Source organism: Saimiri boliviensis, chromosome 4 (genome assembly GCF_048565385.1).
Source record: "Saimiri boliviensis isolate mSaiBol1 chromosome 4, mSaiBol1.pri, whole genome shotgun sequence".
In the NCBI taxonomy this organism is placed as follows: domain Eukaryota; kingdom Metazoa; phylum Chordata; class Mammalia; order Primates; family Cebidae; genus Saimiri; species Saimiri boliviensis.
In genome coordinates this window covers 51893225-51909020 of record NC_133452.1, presented here as the reverse complement: position 1 = coordinate 51909020, position 15796 = coordinate 51893225, and the positions used below count along the sequence as shown (strand labels likewise).

Below are 15796 nucleotides of genomic sequence, written 5' to 3'. Positions count from 1 at the left end.
CAGCAGTAACAAATAGAAAACCTTCTTATTTTCCCTTACTAGTTAATGTGAGAACACAACACCTGCCTCTTTCAGTCCCACAAAAATGTTTTAAACATAGGGGCACAGAAAATTCAAAGGCTTTGTGGCCCACTATAAAACAGCTCTTTGTCTTTTCCCACTAATTCCCTAATGTCACATTTAAAAACAAGGAAACTACAGATAATAGAGGTGTTTGCAGATTAGCTTTCAAAGTCATAAATAACATAAGAGTTTTGCTCACCTACAAATATTAAGGCAGCTTATCAATGTTTAAGCCCCTTCCTCTTTGTAATGGTTACTAACATTTTAACCCAGACAAATTGAGAATTTTTTTCTTTCCTGTCTTCTTACATTGACAGAGTATACATTCATAAGATTTTATTATTAGATTTCATGGTATAAAGAGTGAGACATCACCTAAACACCTACCTACACCTGAGAGCCCCTGTTTTGGAAGATGCGTCTGATTTATACTTTCTTTATTTTGCTCTCTCTTAGTGATGGTTTTAATCCTAACTCTTCTGGAAGATGTAACTGTGATTCTATGCAGTCAGTGCAATGCTATAGACTAAAGGAGGTACCATCAAATATTCCTTCCACCACCAAGAGGCTCTACATTAGCCACAGCAAAATTCAACACCTCCAGGTAACTATGTCATGTGGCACTCAAATTGTTGCAATCTTACTTTTTGAGACAGAGACAGTGTAGGAGGCTAGTGTGGGGTTGTTAACATTTATTTTAAATAATCATAACTTAAAAGTGCTAGTGATCAAAGTAAGGTAGTTGAACTAGCTATCTGCTTGCTCTGCACTATTGAGATGGGTATATGCCTTTGGATGTTTACTTTTAGGAAAACAACAACAAAAAGAATCATTAACTGTAAATTAAAAACTAGGTTGCTGCAAAGTAAAAATGACTCTTGCTTAACAAAAAGTATATTGCTACTTTATGTCCCCAGGATTAAGAATAAATCCTTTCAGAGGAAAACATAGTTTTGTTTATTCCATAGATGGAAGATGATATTTAAAGCATCATCAGACTACCAAAGCGAAGCCAGTATATCAGAAGAATTCATACAAACCCTACACATCAATCAGGTGTCAGTGTCTTTGTGGAAACCTATACAGGGGAAGTAAATTTTTTTGTTTTGCCAAGTTACCTGCAGTTGTCATTCTATGTGCTTTTAATTGTGAATTTTATTTTTATTCCCACTTGTCCAGAGGGCACTGAAAAGATTGTTATGGATTTGTCTAACTTATATAATGTAAATGAACTTTTATTTTTGATCTCTGATATTTTGAAAATTATCAACAGTTCTCATCCCTGTTTCCCCCGCTAATTAGAGATGTGACTATCTTAGGCTGGCTGTTAAAAAAATCTCTGGGCTGCACCTTTATGAAGTAAGAAGGCTAGATTAGATAGGCGATCCCAGGCCACTTCCATATGGAAAAATCTATGGCTCTCTAATTTTCCTTTACTATTCACTGCTTCTCCCTCAAAGATCAGAATTCTAAGATAAAGAAATGCCTCTCTGTGAGCCAGGTGCAGAGAGGCAGCAGGTGAGTGTAACTTACCTTCAAACCGAGACACCATCCCTTTAATTTGGTTAAGAAGTGTTCATATGGGTGTCCCATAAACACACAGAGTTTAAAATATGTGGCATGGTATTTAGATGCTTTCTCAATAAACACAGTTGTCTTGTCTCCATCTGTTTGCTTTCATCTTCTAACCCTGTAGTGCCTAACACCAGATAGCAAGTCTGTCTCCATAAAGTGTAAACATTCAAGCAAAACACCTGGTTACAGGGTAAGCTGCTTAAATATTGGCTCAGAGGACTTGAGATGCCTATTGAGCAGAATGTCAACTAATCCTGGTAATGATTCTACACTGTTACTTTGTAGCCAATAAGATAAAATTATACTTCTTATCAAATTCAGTTATTGGATGAGTCAATTTGTTGTTGGTTTAGTTTCATTGAAGAGCAGCATTGCGCTACCCTGACTTTAAGCTAGGTAATTATCTCTTGGAAGGACAGTTCACAACAGAACCATAATAAAAGACAGGATTATTTTGTTAAGGAAAATGAAAGGTTTTTTTTTTTTTGATGAAAGTTCTGACCAATGATACTTGTCTTTTAAAAATACTTAAGTTTTAAGTGACCATATCTCACTTGCATTTGGTAAATACACTGTATATTCTGTTTATTGGGTTTAAATTTACAGAATCCTTCAGTATCTTCCAAAATTTCAGTACAGTGTTGGGTTGTGTACTCAATTCCTGCCATCCTCATTCTCAATGAATAGCTGGCCTCCCATTTTATTGACAAATGACAAGACTTGATCTCCGTCAGCTCCTGCTCACTGTGTACAAATTTGTCTCCATCTACTTCTGCAAACTCTTTTCTCCAGAAAGGACATGTCTCTCCTTGTATTCAAGACCCTTGATTCCATCCTTCTCACCTCTCCCTAGACCTTGCTCTGTCACTTTCTGCACCCCCATATATTCTGCTGCTCTTCCTTTACTAGCTGCTCTTTAACTTCCTTGGCTTCCTTAGATTGTACATTTAGGTCTGTGGTCCATTTTGAGTTATTTTTGTGTATGGCATAAGAAAGGAGTTCAGCTTTGTTCTTTTGTTCCCTCTGTCCTGTTCTGTTGCTGTTCACTAACTCAGACTTCACTCTCAAGACATGATGAACTGCTTAGCTGTGTTGAATGGAAGACTTAATGAGCAACCGATTACATGTGATACCAAATGGACAGTGTGCTAGGTGACCCAAGTCACTCCTTTTCAGAGGATTGTAGATTTGGTTCAATTCTTTGTGTCTACATATGCAAAATATCATTAAGTTTACTTCACTATTGTCATTCAAATGGATATAAGCCAAAGTCATATTTTTTTTCAAAGGTAGAAGACAAATGAGAATGTAGTTATGGTACCAGTCAGTTAAAATGATTGTGCTTTACATCTTTTGTGGAAGAGAAGAAACTTCTTCAAATTCTTCCTAAGAAATATATAAATAAGGATTATTACTTAATTGGGGGGATTATGGGTTATTTTATATTCTCTCCATATTTTACAGAATTTAAAAATTGTTTATAGAGAACAAATGTTGCTTTGATGATCAGGAAAGAATCCAACACATATCTCCCAGAATATAAGTACCTATAATAAATATATGATACAAAATTAACTCACCTTCAAGGTGTTAATCATGTATTTGTATTATAAAAGTGTTCAACTGCATAATTAAGTCAAATATTTAAAACTGTGGATAGTAAGGCACATGAAATTGTATACTGAAAATTCCAGCTTCATTGAATTCTAAGGCAGATTGAAAATTTTGTGAAGATTTATCGACCTGAAGAAAACCTGGAAAAATTCCTTTTTCTGCTTAAACATAACCTTACTTTTAGCACTAAATAAAGATGCTTACATCATTGACAAAAAGACCTGAGTGTTAAGCCAAGAGGTTAGCAGGCATATAGAGAGATAGGGAAACTTGCAAAACATGAAGGTAGTATATCAGATTTGGCAAATACCTAAATAGGAGAAGAGTGGCATTAGGTCTGGGATATATGCATGAATGAACTCTGCTCTACGAAGGAGATAACATGTATACATTTGTTTCTTTATGAATTTTTTTTCATTGGTGAGGTGAAAATTGGGCATAGGAAACAGGTAAACTCATTTTCCAAAATACAATATAGTTGCAAATTTCCAGTAAGTGCATCCTAGTGATAGCCTAGGACATTTACATTTTTTTTAACTTTTAATGCTTTTTAAAAAGTGTTATTCATAATGTTAAACAATACAAAATGTACCCATTGAAAATCCTTTGTAACCTTACTCTCTAGATTTAGAAACTGCTAATAATTTGGTGAAAGAGTTCCAGATTGTTTCAATTTATGGCTATTATAAGATGATACAACAAAGAACATCCTAGTGCATGAATCATTTTGCAATTTGTAAGTATCCCTGCCTAGAAGTGAATTTGTTGGATCAGAGAATATGTAGTAAAAGTTGGCCAATATTATATGTCTATCGATGTGTGAAAGTGCTTATAATATTTTTCATACCTTATGCTGATGTTATCAATCATAAACAAAAATAGGATCTGAGTTTCAACCCTTTTCCAAGAGATAATTTAAAATAGAACCCGAAGAGAAATCTGAAGTATTGTTAGTATTGTAATGATGGTGTATATGATATTCTTTAAACAATATTAATTTATTGCTTTTTCTGCCCCTTCCCTGCCTCCACATTTTTTGTAGCTGTCTGACTTCAACCAAATGTTGGCTCTAGAAGATTTTATTCTGCTTGCCAGTGGAACAGAGTCAGTAGAAAATGACATCTTCAAAACTCTGGGTACTTGGAAGACCCTAGAACTCTGGAAAAATAAGTTAAGACAAGTCCCTAGTGCTCTCCCAGCAAGTCTTGAAGTGTTAATTCTAAATGATAACTCAATAAATGTCCTACATGGATCAGATTTTGAAGGACTGATGAAATTAAAAATCCTTGAACTTAAAAACAACCTGATCTCTTCCCTCTCTCCCAGCATGCTTTCCTCCCTTGTCAGTTTGCAGAGTTTGATGTTGGATGGCAACAATATGGAGGCAATAGCTGGACCCCTGTTACTTCCCTGACACATATGAGCTTGGAGAATAATAAACTACATCTTATACCAGGTAGTTTCTTTACTTCTCTACAGTCTTTCCAATTTCTCAGTTTCAGTGGTAACTTTCTGACTAAAGTTCCTATCAATCTACCCAAATCCTTGCTATCTTTAAAGATGGAAAGAAACCAGCTCAGAATGGTAGAGTTTCAAGACATGAAACACTTGGAGAATCTTTCCCATCTTTACCTGTCAGAAAACTTACTTTCTTCCATCAATGGGGCACAGCAACTTACAAATTTAACTACTCTTGAGTTGTCCCCAAACCAGCTGGAAATGTTACCCTTCAGACTGCCAGTAAAGCTACAAAAACTTGACTGTAGCAATAATTTGATTCAGAAAGTTACAGCACAAGACTTCCAGGACCTTCGAGACTTGAAACATTTGTTTCTGGACAACAACATTGTGAGTTTTTTCGAAGCTGGAGTCCTGCAGAGGTGTTCTCAGCTTTCCAACCTGGCCCTGGAGCAGAACCTGCTGTTGTCCATACCCCTAAGGTGAGTGAGTGTTTTAATTTATTGTAGCTACCATAATAGTTTTCTGAAGCTTGGGACAATTGAGCACATCATCTAAGCAAGAAAGTTAGAGCAAAGGTGAATTATTTCATCATGCCTACACAAAGATTTAGGATTAGAAGTTTCAAACAGAGGTGTGGAAACTCCAGCACTCAAACTAAATACTGCACTAACTTTATCTTGCCTCTGGGACAAGAGACCGACAGATAATATGTATATTTACAAACATAATATAAAGATACTGTAAAGAATGTGTCTCAGTTTCTAAGTACTGTATATGGCCTAGATAATCAACAGTCAGTAGGCCTGAGCTTAGCCACTAGCAAAGCAAGGACACCAGGAAAAAATGAGGGGGAAAATATAGTAACATATTGATATTTTAAAATGTATTGAAGTAGAAGTTATTAGAGAAAAATTAAAACATTACAATGTAATATTGTATTTATTTTGAATTACTTGTTGGGGAGCCTCATATTCTTTTCAGTGCTGTGATCTTTAAAGGGCTTAAGCTGGCTTTGCAAATTTATTTCTCTGTGTGTCTGTTTGAATGAGTGAGTGAGTCCACCAGGTTTGTCTTACCTTGTGGTTTTGGTTATCTCTTCAGTTCTCTCTCTCGCTCTCTCTCTCTCACACACACACGCCCTCACACTTGGACAGTTTCTCTTCCCAAATATCCCTCCCTCTATATCCAACCTGCTGTACCTGTTCCCTCTACTCCTCATAATTTATAACTTATGCAATATATGTTTATATTAATTGAGCCTATTTCTTTAAACTTTATTTCATGTTCTACATTTTAAAGTAGATAAATCATAAAAATGTAGGATGAAGCACTGTTATTCTTTTTAAAATGATACTATGTTTGTCTATCAGTGGATTCTTTTTTTTTTCTTTCAGCGATTTATTGAAAAAATAAAAGGCTTCTTGCCCTGGCTATTAGCATTATCAAATTTCTCATAATGAATATACCAACTTCTGGTTTCTGTAGAATCCTAAGGTACTCTACTTACCTAATTTTATTGTGTTTTATAATATATACATATATATATATATATATATATATATATTTAAGGTAGGGTCTTACTCTGTCACCAGTGCTGGAGTGCAGTGGGGTAATGATGGCTCACAGCAGCCTCAAGCTCTTAAGCTAAAGCAATTCTCTCCCTTCAGCCTCCTGAGTAGTTGAGACTACAGGCATGTACCATATCTTGCTAATTAAACATTTTCTTTTTTTAAGAGATGAGGTCTCACTACATTGCCCAGGCTGGTTTCAAACTCCTAGAAGAAATTGATCCTCCCACCTCAGCCTCTGAAACTACTGCAATTATAAGCATGAGCCACTAATTATTGTAGGCCCAGCCCGTACTAATTTTTTATCAGTAAAAAGGGAAAAATGATCTTTGATATGTAGAGATGTTCTTTTTTTCTAGTTGAAAAAGAAGTTTTAAAAAATTATGTAGTATGGTAACTGTACTCAATGTAAAACAACAAAAAGTGATGTTTCCAAGAGAATTCAGTATTTGAAAATACATATTGAAGGTGATTTCAAAGTAATTAATTTCTTTGACTGCATAAGCATGTATCTACAACTACTTTAATCAATATGTTTTGAGCACTTACTTGCCAGGTATTTTACCAGACACTTGAGATACATCAATGCAATAAAAGAGATAAAACTTCCTGTTTTATATAGTTTAAAATCTAGCAGGGGAAGATTGACAACAAACATATTACATAAGTAAAATATATAATACTCAGACTGTATTGGGTATTGTAGCTTACAAAAAAAAAAAAGGACGTGATTACCAGGTTCAGGAGTGTAGCAGGTGAGGTGGCTGGTTGCAGTTTTAAGTAGGGTAAGCACAGTAACCCTCATGAAAATATAACCTTTGAGCAAAGACTGGAAGAAGGTGAGAGATCTAGCTGTGAAGTTATTTGGGAGAAAACGTTTTCTAGACAGAACAGCCAATTCAAAGGCCCTAAGGCAAAAACACACTTGCAGTGTCTCAAGACTCTAATACTTATTATTTAAATAACTTCTTGACTATGTTACAAGCCTTATTTTTTATTACTGACTGCCCGACTCCAAGGAAAAAAATAGTGTATAAAATAAAAACTCATACAACAGGTTAGACAGTAACTATATCATGTAAAATATATGACAGCAGGCTATGACAGCCTTGGGAAATATGGTGAAATTGGTAGGTTTTTCTACTTAAGTGACTTTTAGAAAGTATTTTGTTGAGTAATCCTGCTAAGTTTAATTAGAAAGCATTTTGTTGAGTAATCCTGCTAAGTTTAATGAGTGAAAAAAATAACAATTATATACTCTTGCCGGAGTATTTGTGTTTTAATAAGTGATTACAGAAAGCACATTGTTTTACCCAAATGGAATGGAATTGCAAGCCTGAGCTAGCCATAGTTCTCAAATCTGGCTTCACATTAGAATTATCTGAAGAAATATTTTTAAAATGCATACTTATACCTAGGCCTCACTTCAAACCAATTAAATCAGATGCCCCTGGACCCAGGCATCATGACTTTTGAAAAACTCCCAGATGAATTTAATGTGCAGCCAGGGTCAAGAACTACTGTGCAAGGACAATGGGGCCAGTAACATGAAGTGGAAATGGGCTTTTCCTGTGAGGCTTAAATTAAGCAACACAGCTGTCTGCTCTATCAAAGTACTTGGCTAGCTGTGATAGCGAAGTTCTTGTGACTTTGAAATACCCCTATCAACACTGCCTCCACTCCTCAGCCCTTTTTTGTTTTGATTGACAAGTGGGAAAGACCTAGAAGGTTTCACTGTGGTTTTCCTCTCATTAAAAGTTAAAACATGATTGGGCACGGTAGCTCATGTCTGTAATCTCAGCACTTTGGGAGGCTGAGGCAGGCAGATCACTTGTGCCTAGGAGTTCAAGACCAGCCTAGGCGATATAGTGAGACCCCTACAAAAATTTTTTAAAAATTAGTTGGGTGTGGTGGTGCATGCCTGTGGTCGCAGCTACTCAGGAGGCTGAGGTAGGCTGCACTGAGCCATGATTGTGCCTTTGCACTCCAACCTGGGTGACACAGCAAGACCCTGTCTCAAAAAAAGTTAAAACTTAAAACACGATAATATCTATTCCTTATATTTTAATTTTAAAAATTCTTTATTTATGGCCTTTACACATTACAACTTTTAAAAAGTTGTGTGCTTCTTCATACACAAAATCTATACTATGCAATCAGTTTTCTACAAGTAAGCTATTAACACAGGCAATCTGCTTCTATCAACAGTGATATTTTGGCACATCTTTTCTTTTGCCTACCATCCTCCATTCTACATTTCATGAAGAAAATAATGGCATATGGTTTTAGGTGCACATATATTCAAATACCTACTACATTTGCCTCATTACACTACTTGAGATAGAAAATAAGACCTAACATTTATTAAGTACTTATTAAAACCAGTAACGAACTTAGATACATAAAATAATTCTGTCAAGGTAAGTACACTGGTTTACCTAATAATTTACAGACTAGGGCATTATGGGTTAGAGGTATTCAGAAACTTGGTAAACATCATAGTCAGAATTTAAACACAATAGTCTAACTCCAGAGCCAGGAAATTTTAGCCACTGCATAATCCTGCCTCTGAAATTTACTCTACTGTCAGTAAAATAACACTGCTTCGAATGCCCAGGAACTGGACCTCAGTTGTTTCTGCTTCAGATTTCATCAATTTGCAGGTTAGTGAATAAATATAAATTAGATTATCTCTTTTTTACCCACTCTTCAGAAGATTACTGAAATCTAGAATAGCTTCCTACAACCTAATGCAGATAGCATTTTATCTTATATCCAAGTGCTATCTACTGGCAAAATGCGCTATGCCCCTTTTTCATCCAAAAAGCAATAGCTACCCAAAGGACATGATAGCATTTCTAGAAAACTGTTAATTTTAAAATCAGGGCTACTTTAAAATATAAATCAGACTTATAAAGACAAATTATATCAAAGCAGTAAGTGACTGTTAGAAAGTTACCAAACCAGGATAAATAGTGATTTCTCTTGCAATGTCATTTTGGTGATGAGTTTCATACAAACAAGAAAAAAAAAAAAAGTCAAGCCTAAGAACAGTCACAATTTTGGGATACACATCCAAGAACTGGATAATTGTATTTGTTTCATAGAAAACTTGGCTAGCTTATTTTCATTATCTAACATTGGTTATAGGACTTCTGTGTACTGAATGCTTCATCTGTAGGATGGAAAATTAGGATCTCTAAGAAGCAAAATGACTTACCTAAAACCACGTAGTGGTAAATAGAATGGCTCAAGTTAGAACACAAGTCTTAATACATTGATACTTTTTGACTCCTGTTTAGCGCATCTTTTCTGGTTAGGCTTCATTGTCCTCTGCAATGGGAACGAAGTGTTGCTTACTAGTACACAATCCAACAAGTCTATTTTTTCCTTGGCTGGGGGAAACCTATACTTAAGAAATTTTCTGTATACCATTTAGATAAGCTGGTGTGTGCACAAAATTATATTTTATTGGAGATTAACTTTGAATTGAATTTAATTATCAAACTGCTAGAATGTATAACATGATTTTCCCTGGTAAATTAATCTACTTTATTAGGTAAAGTTTATTCTATCTAAGGAGAAGACACTTTTAATGATTTTTACCCAAAAAGTACAAATACTTACGTATACATACTACTGTATAGTCTAGGATATGATTACAAATATAAAATGACAAATTTAATTTAGTTTAAAAAAGAAAACTCCAAAGGCAAAATTTAGGCCAAGCACCAAAAACCCAAAATACTGACCTTTTGGAATAAAATTCATGTAATAATAATACTATAACAAGAGAAAGATAGTATTATCATAGAATATTGCTAAACTTACTTGTTTTCTTTTTTTGATGTAACAGTCATATAACCGGGACTGCCACAATAAACTACACTGAATACTAAAATTCATGAATACATATTCAGTGTATTCACATTGTATAAAAATAACATTCAGGTAGTATTTCAATTTGAAGACTTTTCCCCTATTAAACTTTCAGACATTTTGTATTTCATAAAATGGAAAGCACTTACTACAAAGTTTCTGTGTAGGAAAAAGATCTTCAGGTTCACCATTGTGACTCTTTTCTACTTTTTAATCAATAGGCATGAGCATGACATTTTCAAATTTGTATTCACAGTTTTAAAAACCCTTTTATTTTCTTTCTGGTTATAAAGCAATAGCTGTTCAAGGTTGAAAACTTAATATGCTTTAATTATTTTTAAAATTAAAAATAATTCAGGATTGTTCAACCAGAGCCTTTATCTAGTTATAAGCACATAATTTGTTTTTACATATTTGGGATCATTCAATTTTGCATTCTACTTTTTCCACTTAACATAATTTTTTTTCTTTCCCTCTCCCCCTTTTCTGTGTTTATCCAAGTATCACTATGGACCCATAGATTTTAATTTATTTGGTATGTTTTGATCACTTACAGTTGCTAGTCTCTTTTGGTCCCCAAATTGTCACAAATTTGGCTAGTGGGAGCCCCTCCAAGCTAGTTCCTCTGTTCATGAGACATGACTCCATTAATCTTTTTTTTTTTTTTTTTTTTTTTAGTTGTAGTAAAATACACATAACATAAAATTTATCATGTTTAAGTTTACATTTCAGTGATATTAAGTATGGTCACATTCTTGTGCAACCAACATACGGAAGTTTTCATATTACAAAACTACAACTCTATACCTATTAAAAAAACTTCCCATTTTCCCCTTCTCACAGCCCCTGACAACCACCATTTTACTTTCTAACTTTTGGTTTCTATGAATGTGACTATTCTAGATAGTTCACATAAGTAGAATCATTTAGTATTTGTCTTTGTGACTGGCTTCTTTCATGTAGTATAATATCCTCAAGGTTTATGTATGCTATAGCATGTGTCAGAATTTCCTTCCTTTCTAAGTGTGAATAATACTCCATTGTATGTATATACAACATTTTGTTATTTATTTGTCTGTAAATGGACACTTGAGTTGCTTATACCTTTTAACTATTGTGAAGAATGCTGCTATGAACATGGAGCTACAAATACCTCGAGACCCTGCTTTAAGGTGTTTTGGATATATAGCCAGAATTGGAATTGTTGAACTACATGCTAATTCTATTTTTAATTTTTTGAAGTACCACCTTACTTTTCACAGCAGCTGCACCATTTTATATTCCCACCAACAGTGCAAAAGGCTTCCAATTTCTCCACATACTTGACAATACTTTTTATTTTCTGTTATTTTGATAGTAGCCATCCTAATGGGTGTTCCATTAATCCTTGAACATTTTGCCACATTCTGGCTGAGAAACTCTATGGTTTTTTTCCCCTAAACATAGAATCAGTCATTTCTCTATGAAGCTCTGGTTCTTTAAAGATTGGAATTCAGTAGCTAAGGTCTGTGTGCTTGGTGTGCTCATGGCATTGGGGTAGCATTGCTACTAGAATATAATATTGTTTCTAGGCCCTTTCAGTAAACAAGAGCCAGAAAATATATTTTTGAAATTATGAATTCACATTGACATTTTCAATTCATATTTAACATCAGAGAGGGTTTTATTTTATTTTATATTTTTATCTCTTCTCTTAAAATGAAAGTATTGTTTCCTAGTAACATGAATATATTTATTTGTTTTGCTATATAATATTCATTAAAAATTTCAAAATTTCATTATTAACATTAGTATTAACAATAATCATACTAAGAGAAATTTCAAGATCACTTTGTCCTTAGAATCTAAGGCTTAAATATATCCACTAAGGATGTTGTATCAGAGTGCTTTTTCTTTTCTCCATATGACTATATTACAAATATAAACATTTGATTAATTAATTAAATTTGCTCGTTCCTGTTTGTGTTCAATTTTAGGGCTTGATTTTGTTTTTGTTTTTGTAAACATGTAAAATTTTAACATGGTTGAAAAGTTAGAATCACATGGAACCAAACACTCCCTATATGTAACCATTTTTATTCACTTCTGATTTATCATTCTCCCTCAGTTGCCCCAAATAAGTAAACATGTATACATAATTCGTATTTCCCCTTTTCTTACACAAAAACTGTGTACTATGTATACTGCTCTGCTTCTTGCTTTTTTTTCTCTCTTTAACAGTGTTTTCTGGAAATCACTTCATGGTAATTCATAGAGACCGGCCTCTTTTTTTAGTATTTTGTTTTATTTTTTTAAAAGGCTGAATGGTAGTTCTTTACTAATGTACTGGGTTGCTTCCAATCTTTTGCTGTTATAAATAATATCATAATAAATGCCACATATACTGTTTTTCTTTGAAAGGTCGTATCTTCAGGGTGTATTCCTAGAAGTGAGATTGCTGGTCTAAAGCATAAATATGTGTATTTTTTTTGTTAGGTTTTGCTAAATTTTTCTCCATAGGGGCTGTGCCATTTTAGAACCCACTATCAGTATATGAGAATATCTGTTTCCTCACAGCTTTGTTCACAGACCAGATTGTTAAGGCTTAGAATTTTTACCAATCTGATAAGTGTTAAGTAGCATCTCTGTGTAGCTTTAATTTTAATTTCTCTATTCTGCGTAAAGTTGAAAACTTGAGGGCCCTTTGCTTTGCTTTTTATGTGAACTTCCATTAATGCTTTTTTGCCCATTTTTCTGTTTTATTTTATAATCTCTTTTTTTCTCAATTTTAAGGGCTTTTTACATATTACGGAGATTAATCCTTTGTCTGATACAAAGTGCAGACACAGTACTTACCCCCAGTTTATCATTTGTCTTTTGACTTTGCCTGTCTTTTGCTATACACAATTTCTTTTAAAAATTCTTTTTAATGTTGCTTTATCAAGTTTTTATAGCTTCTAGATTGTTTAGTCATAGTTAGAAAAGCTTTTTTCATATAATTATTTAAAAACATCAGGCCAGGCACAGTGACTCACATCTGTAATCCCAGCACTTTGGGAGGCTGAGGTTGGTGGATTGCTTGAGCCCAGGAGTTCAAGACTAGCCTGGGCAACATGATGAAACCCTGTCTCTACCAAAAATACAAAAAATTAGCTGGGTGTGATGGTGTGTGCCTGTGGTCTCAGCTACTCAGAAGGCTGAGGTGGGAGGATCAGTTGAGCCGAAGAGGCAGAGGTTGCAGTGAACCGAGATCTCACCACTGCACTCCAGCCTGGGCTACAGAGCCAGACCCTGTCTTAAAAAAAAAAAAAAAAAAATCAAAACCCATGATTTTTGTAATCACATAATATTCTATCTTCTCATAACTTAAGGTCATTGAACATTAGTGTTTTTTTTTTTTGCTATTATAAACATCAAATATGTGACAAACATCTTTGTAAATAAATACTCACTTTTCCTATTATTTCCTAGGTCAAAAGCCATGATATTGATTAAATTTGATACTTATTACTAAATTGTTTCCTAAACAGTACCAGCTTACACTCCTACCATCTCTACCCACAGCAACAGTGTTTTAAAATTAAAGCCCTGTTTTAATTTGCTACATTAAAATTGCTTTATTTCTTCATTTGCCTTTTATATTCCTAAAGAACAAGACTTTTTCATACTTTTGACATTTTCACTCCTTCTGTAAATTATTGATTAATGGCCTTTGCCACCTTAGAAGTTGGGAACTTACTGTTTTTCTTATCACTTTGTTTGAGGGATCTCATTTCACAAGAAAACTAAAGATTTTTATAAGTAAGAGCCAGAAAAATCAGAGGGTTAGAACATAAGATCTATGAGAAAAAGTTAAAGATCCAGAGAATGAGACTGGGATTTGTGCTTATAATTTTTTTTTTTTTTTTGAGACTGAGTTTTGCTCTTGTTACCCAGGCTGCAGTGCAATGGCATGATCTCAGCTCACCACAACCTCCGTTTCCTGGGTTCAGGCAATTCTTCTGCCTCAGCCTCCTGAGTAGCTGGGATTACGGGCATGCACCACCATGCCCAGCTAATTTTTTTTTTTTTTTTTTTTTTTTTTTTTTTGTATTTTTAGTAGAGACGGGGTTTCACCATGTTGACCAGGATGGTCTCGATCTCTTGACCTTGTGATCCACCCACCTCAGCCTCCCAAAGTGCTGGGATTACAGGCTTGAGCCACCGCTCCTGGCCCTGTGCTTATAATTAATTTTCTCAAGTAAGCTTGTTTCCTAGCTTAACAAGAGGGAAAAGCAATGTGAAAAGCAGTGTGAGATGCTGTGTGAAAAGCAGTGTTGCTCAGTTTCTGTTACCCTAGCAGTTGTGGAATGATGGGCATGGCCTCCTCTCACATCCTGTTTCCATGCTTTGTAGGCTCCCAGGGACCTTAGCTAGGCTGGACCTAAAAGGCAATGCCATCCGGGATATTTCTGAAAGGGAGGTCAGGGACATCAAGGAGCTTCATGTTCTAAACCTGAGGAACAACAAAATCTCTGCCTTAGACCTGAAAGCCTTAGACAGTCTGCCTCGCCTCAGGCACCTGTACCTAGATGGAAATCCCTGGAATTGCACCTGCAGTCTCCTAAAAGCAAGAGAAGTCCTTATGGCCAAGGGCACAGATGTAAGGGGAGGACAATGTGCAACACCAGCTGAATGGCAAGGGGAGAGCTGGATGTCTTCCAAGAAGATCATGAGGCAATGTGAGCATCACTTACATCTGACTGAGAAAAGCAAAGAGACCAAAAAGAAATCAAAACCTGAAGACCCCTCCAGCATCAGAATCAACATGGATGATGATGATTATGACTATGAAATAGACTAAGTATGAACTTTGTTCACAGTTTGGAAAGTGTTTTTTAATGTTCTATCTCTTAAGTAGAAATGTGCTATACACTTAGATATACAAGATTCTCTTTTGTAGTGGTTCCTTTTTTTTTTTTTCTTTTTAAGAATGTTTTAAGAATGAGGATTAAGATGAGATGGGGGAATAATGCAGAAAAGAACAATGGTAAGAAGATTTGTAAGATTCCTTCCATTTTAAAAGTAATTTGTGTGGCTGGCAAGATGGCTGAATAGGAACAGATTCGGTCTGTAGCTCCCAGGGACATCAATGCAGAAGGGTGATGATTTCTACATTTCCAACTGATGTACTTGGCTCATCTCATTGCGATTGGGTTAGACAGAGTGTGCAGCCCACGGAGGGCAACCCAAACCAGGATGGGGTATCACCTCACCTGGAAAGCACAAGGAGTCAGGGAACTCCCTCCTCTAGCCAAGGGAAGCTGTAAGGGACTGTGTCATGAGGGATGGTGCATAGCAGCCCGGATACTATGCTTTCCCCATGGTCTTCACAACTCAGACCAGGAGATTCTCTCAGGTGCCTACACCATAAGGACCCTGGGTTTAAAGCAAAACCTGGGCAGCCCTTTGGGGAGAAACTGAGCTAGCTGAAGAAGTTTTTTTTCATATCCCAGTGGCACTTGGAATGCCAGTGAGACAGAACAGTTCAATCCCCTGGAAAGGGGCCTGAATGTTCTAGCTCAGTGGATCCCACCCTTATGGAGCCCAGCAAGCTAAGATCCACTGGTTTGAAATTCTCACTGACAGCACAGCAGTCTGAAGTCAACCTTGGACTC

At 35.4% G+C, this 15796-nt stretch overlaps 1 protein-coding gene across 1 annotated transcript; it reads left to right on the top strand.

Annotated features, from left to right (window-relative positions):
* The first annotated feature begins 478 nt into the window (after nt 1–478).
* LOC141584271 (nephrocan-like) lies at nt 479–14982 on the top strand. Its single transcript, XM_074397571.1, is given in 4 exon segments — nt 479–667; nt 4295–4661; nt 4664–5192; nt 14535–14982. Coding segments are annotated over 4 exon segments (1533 nt in total).
* The last annotated feature ends 814 nt before the right edge of the window (nt 14983–15796 follow it).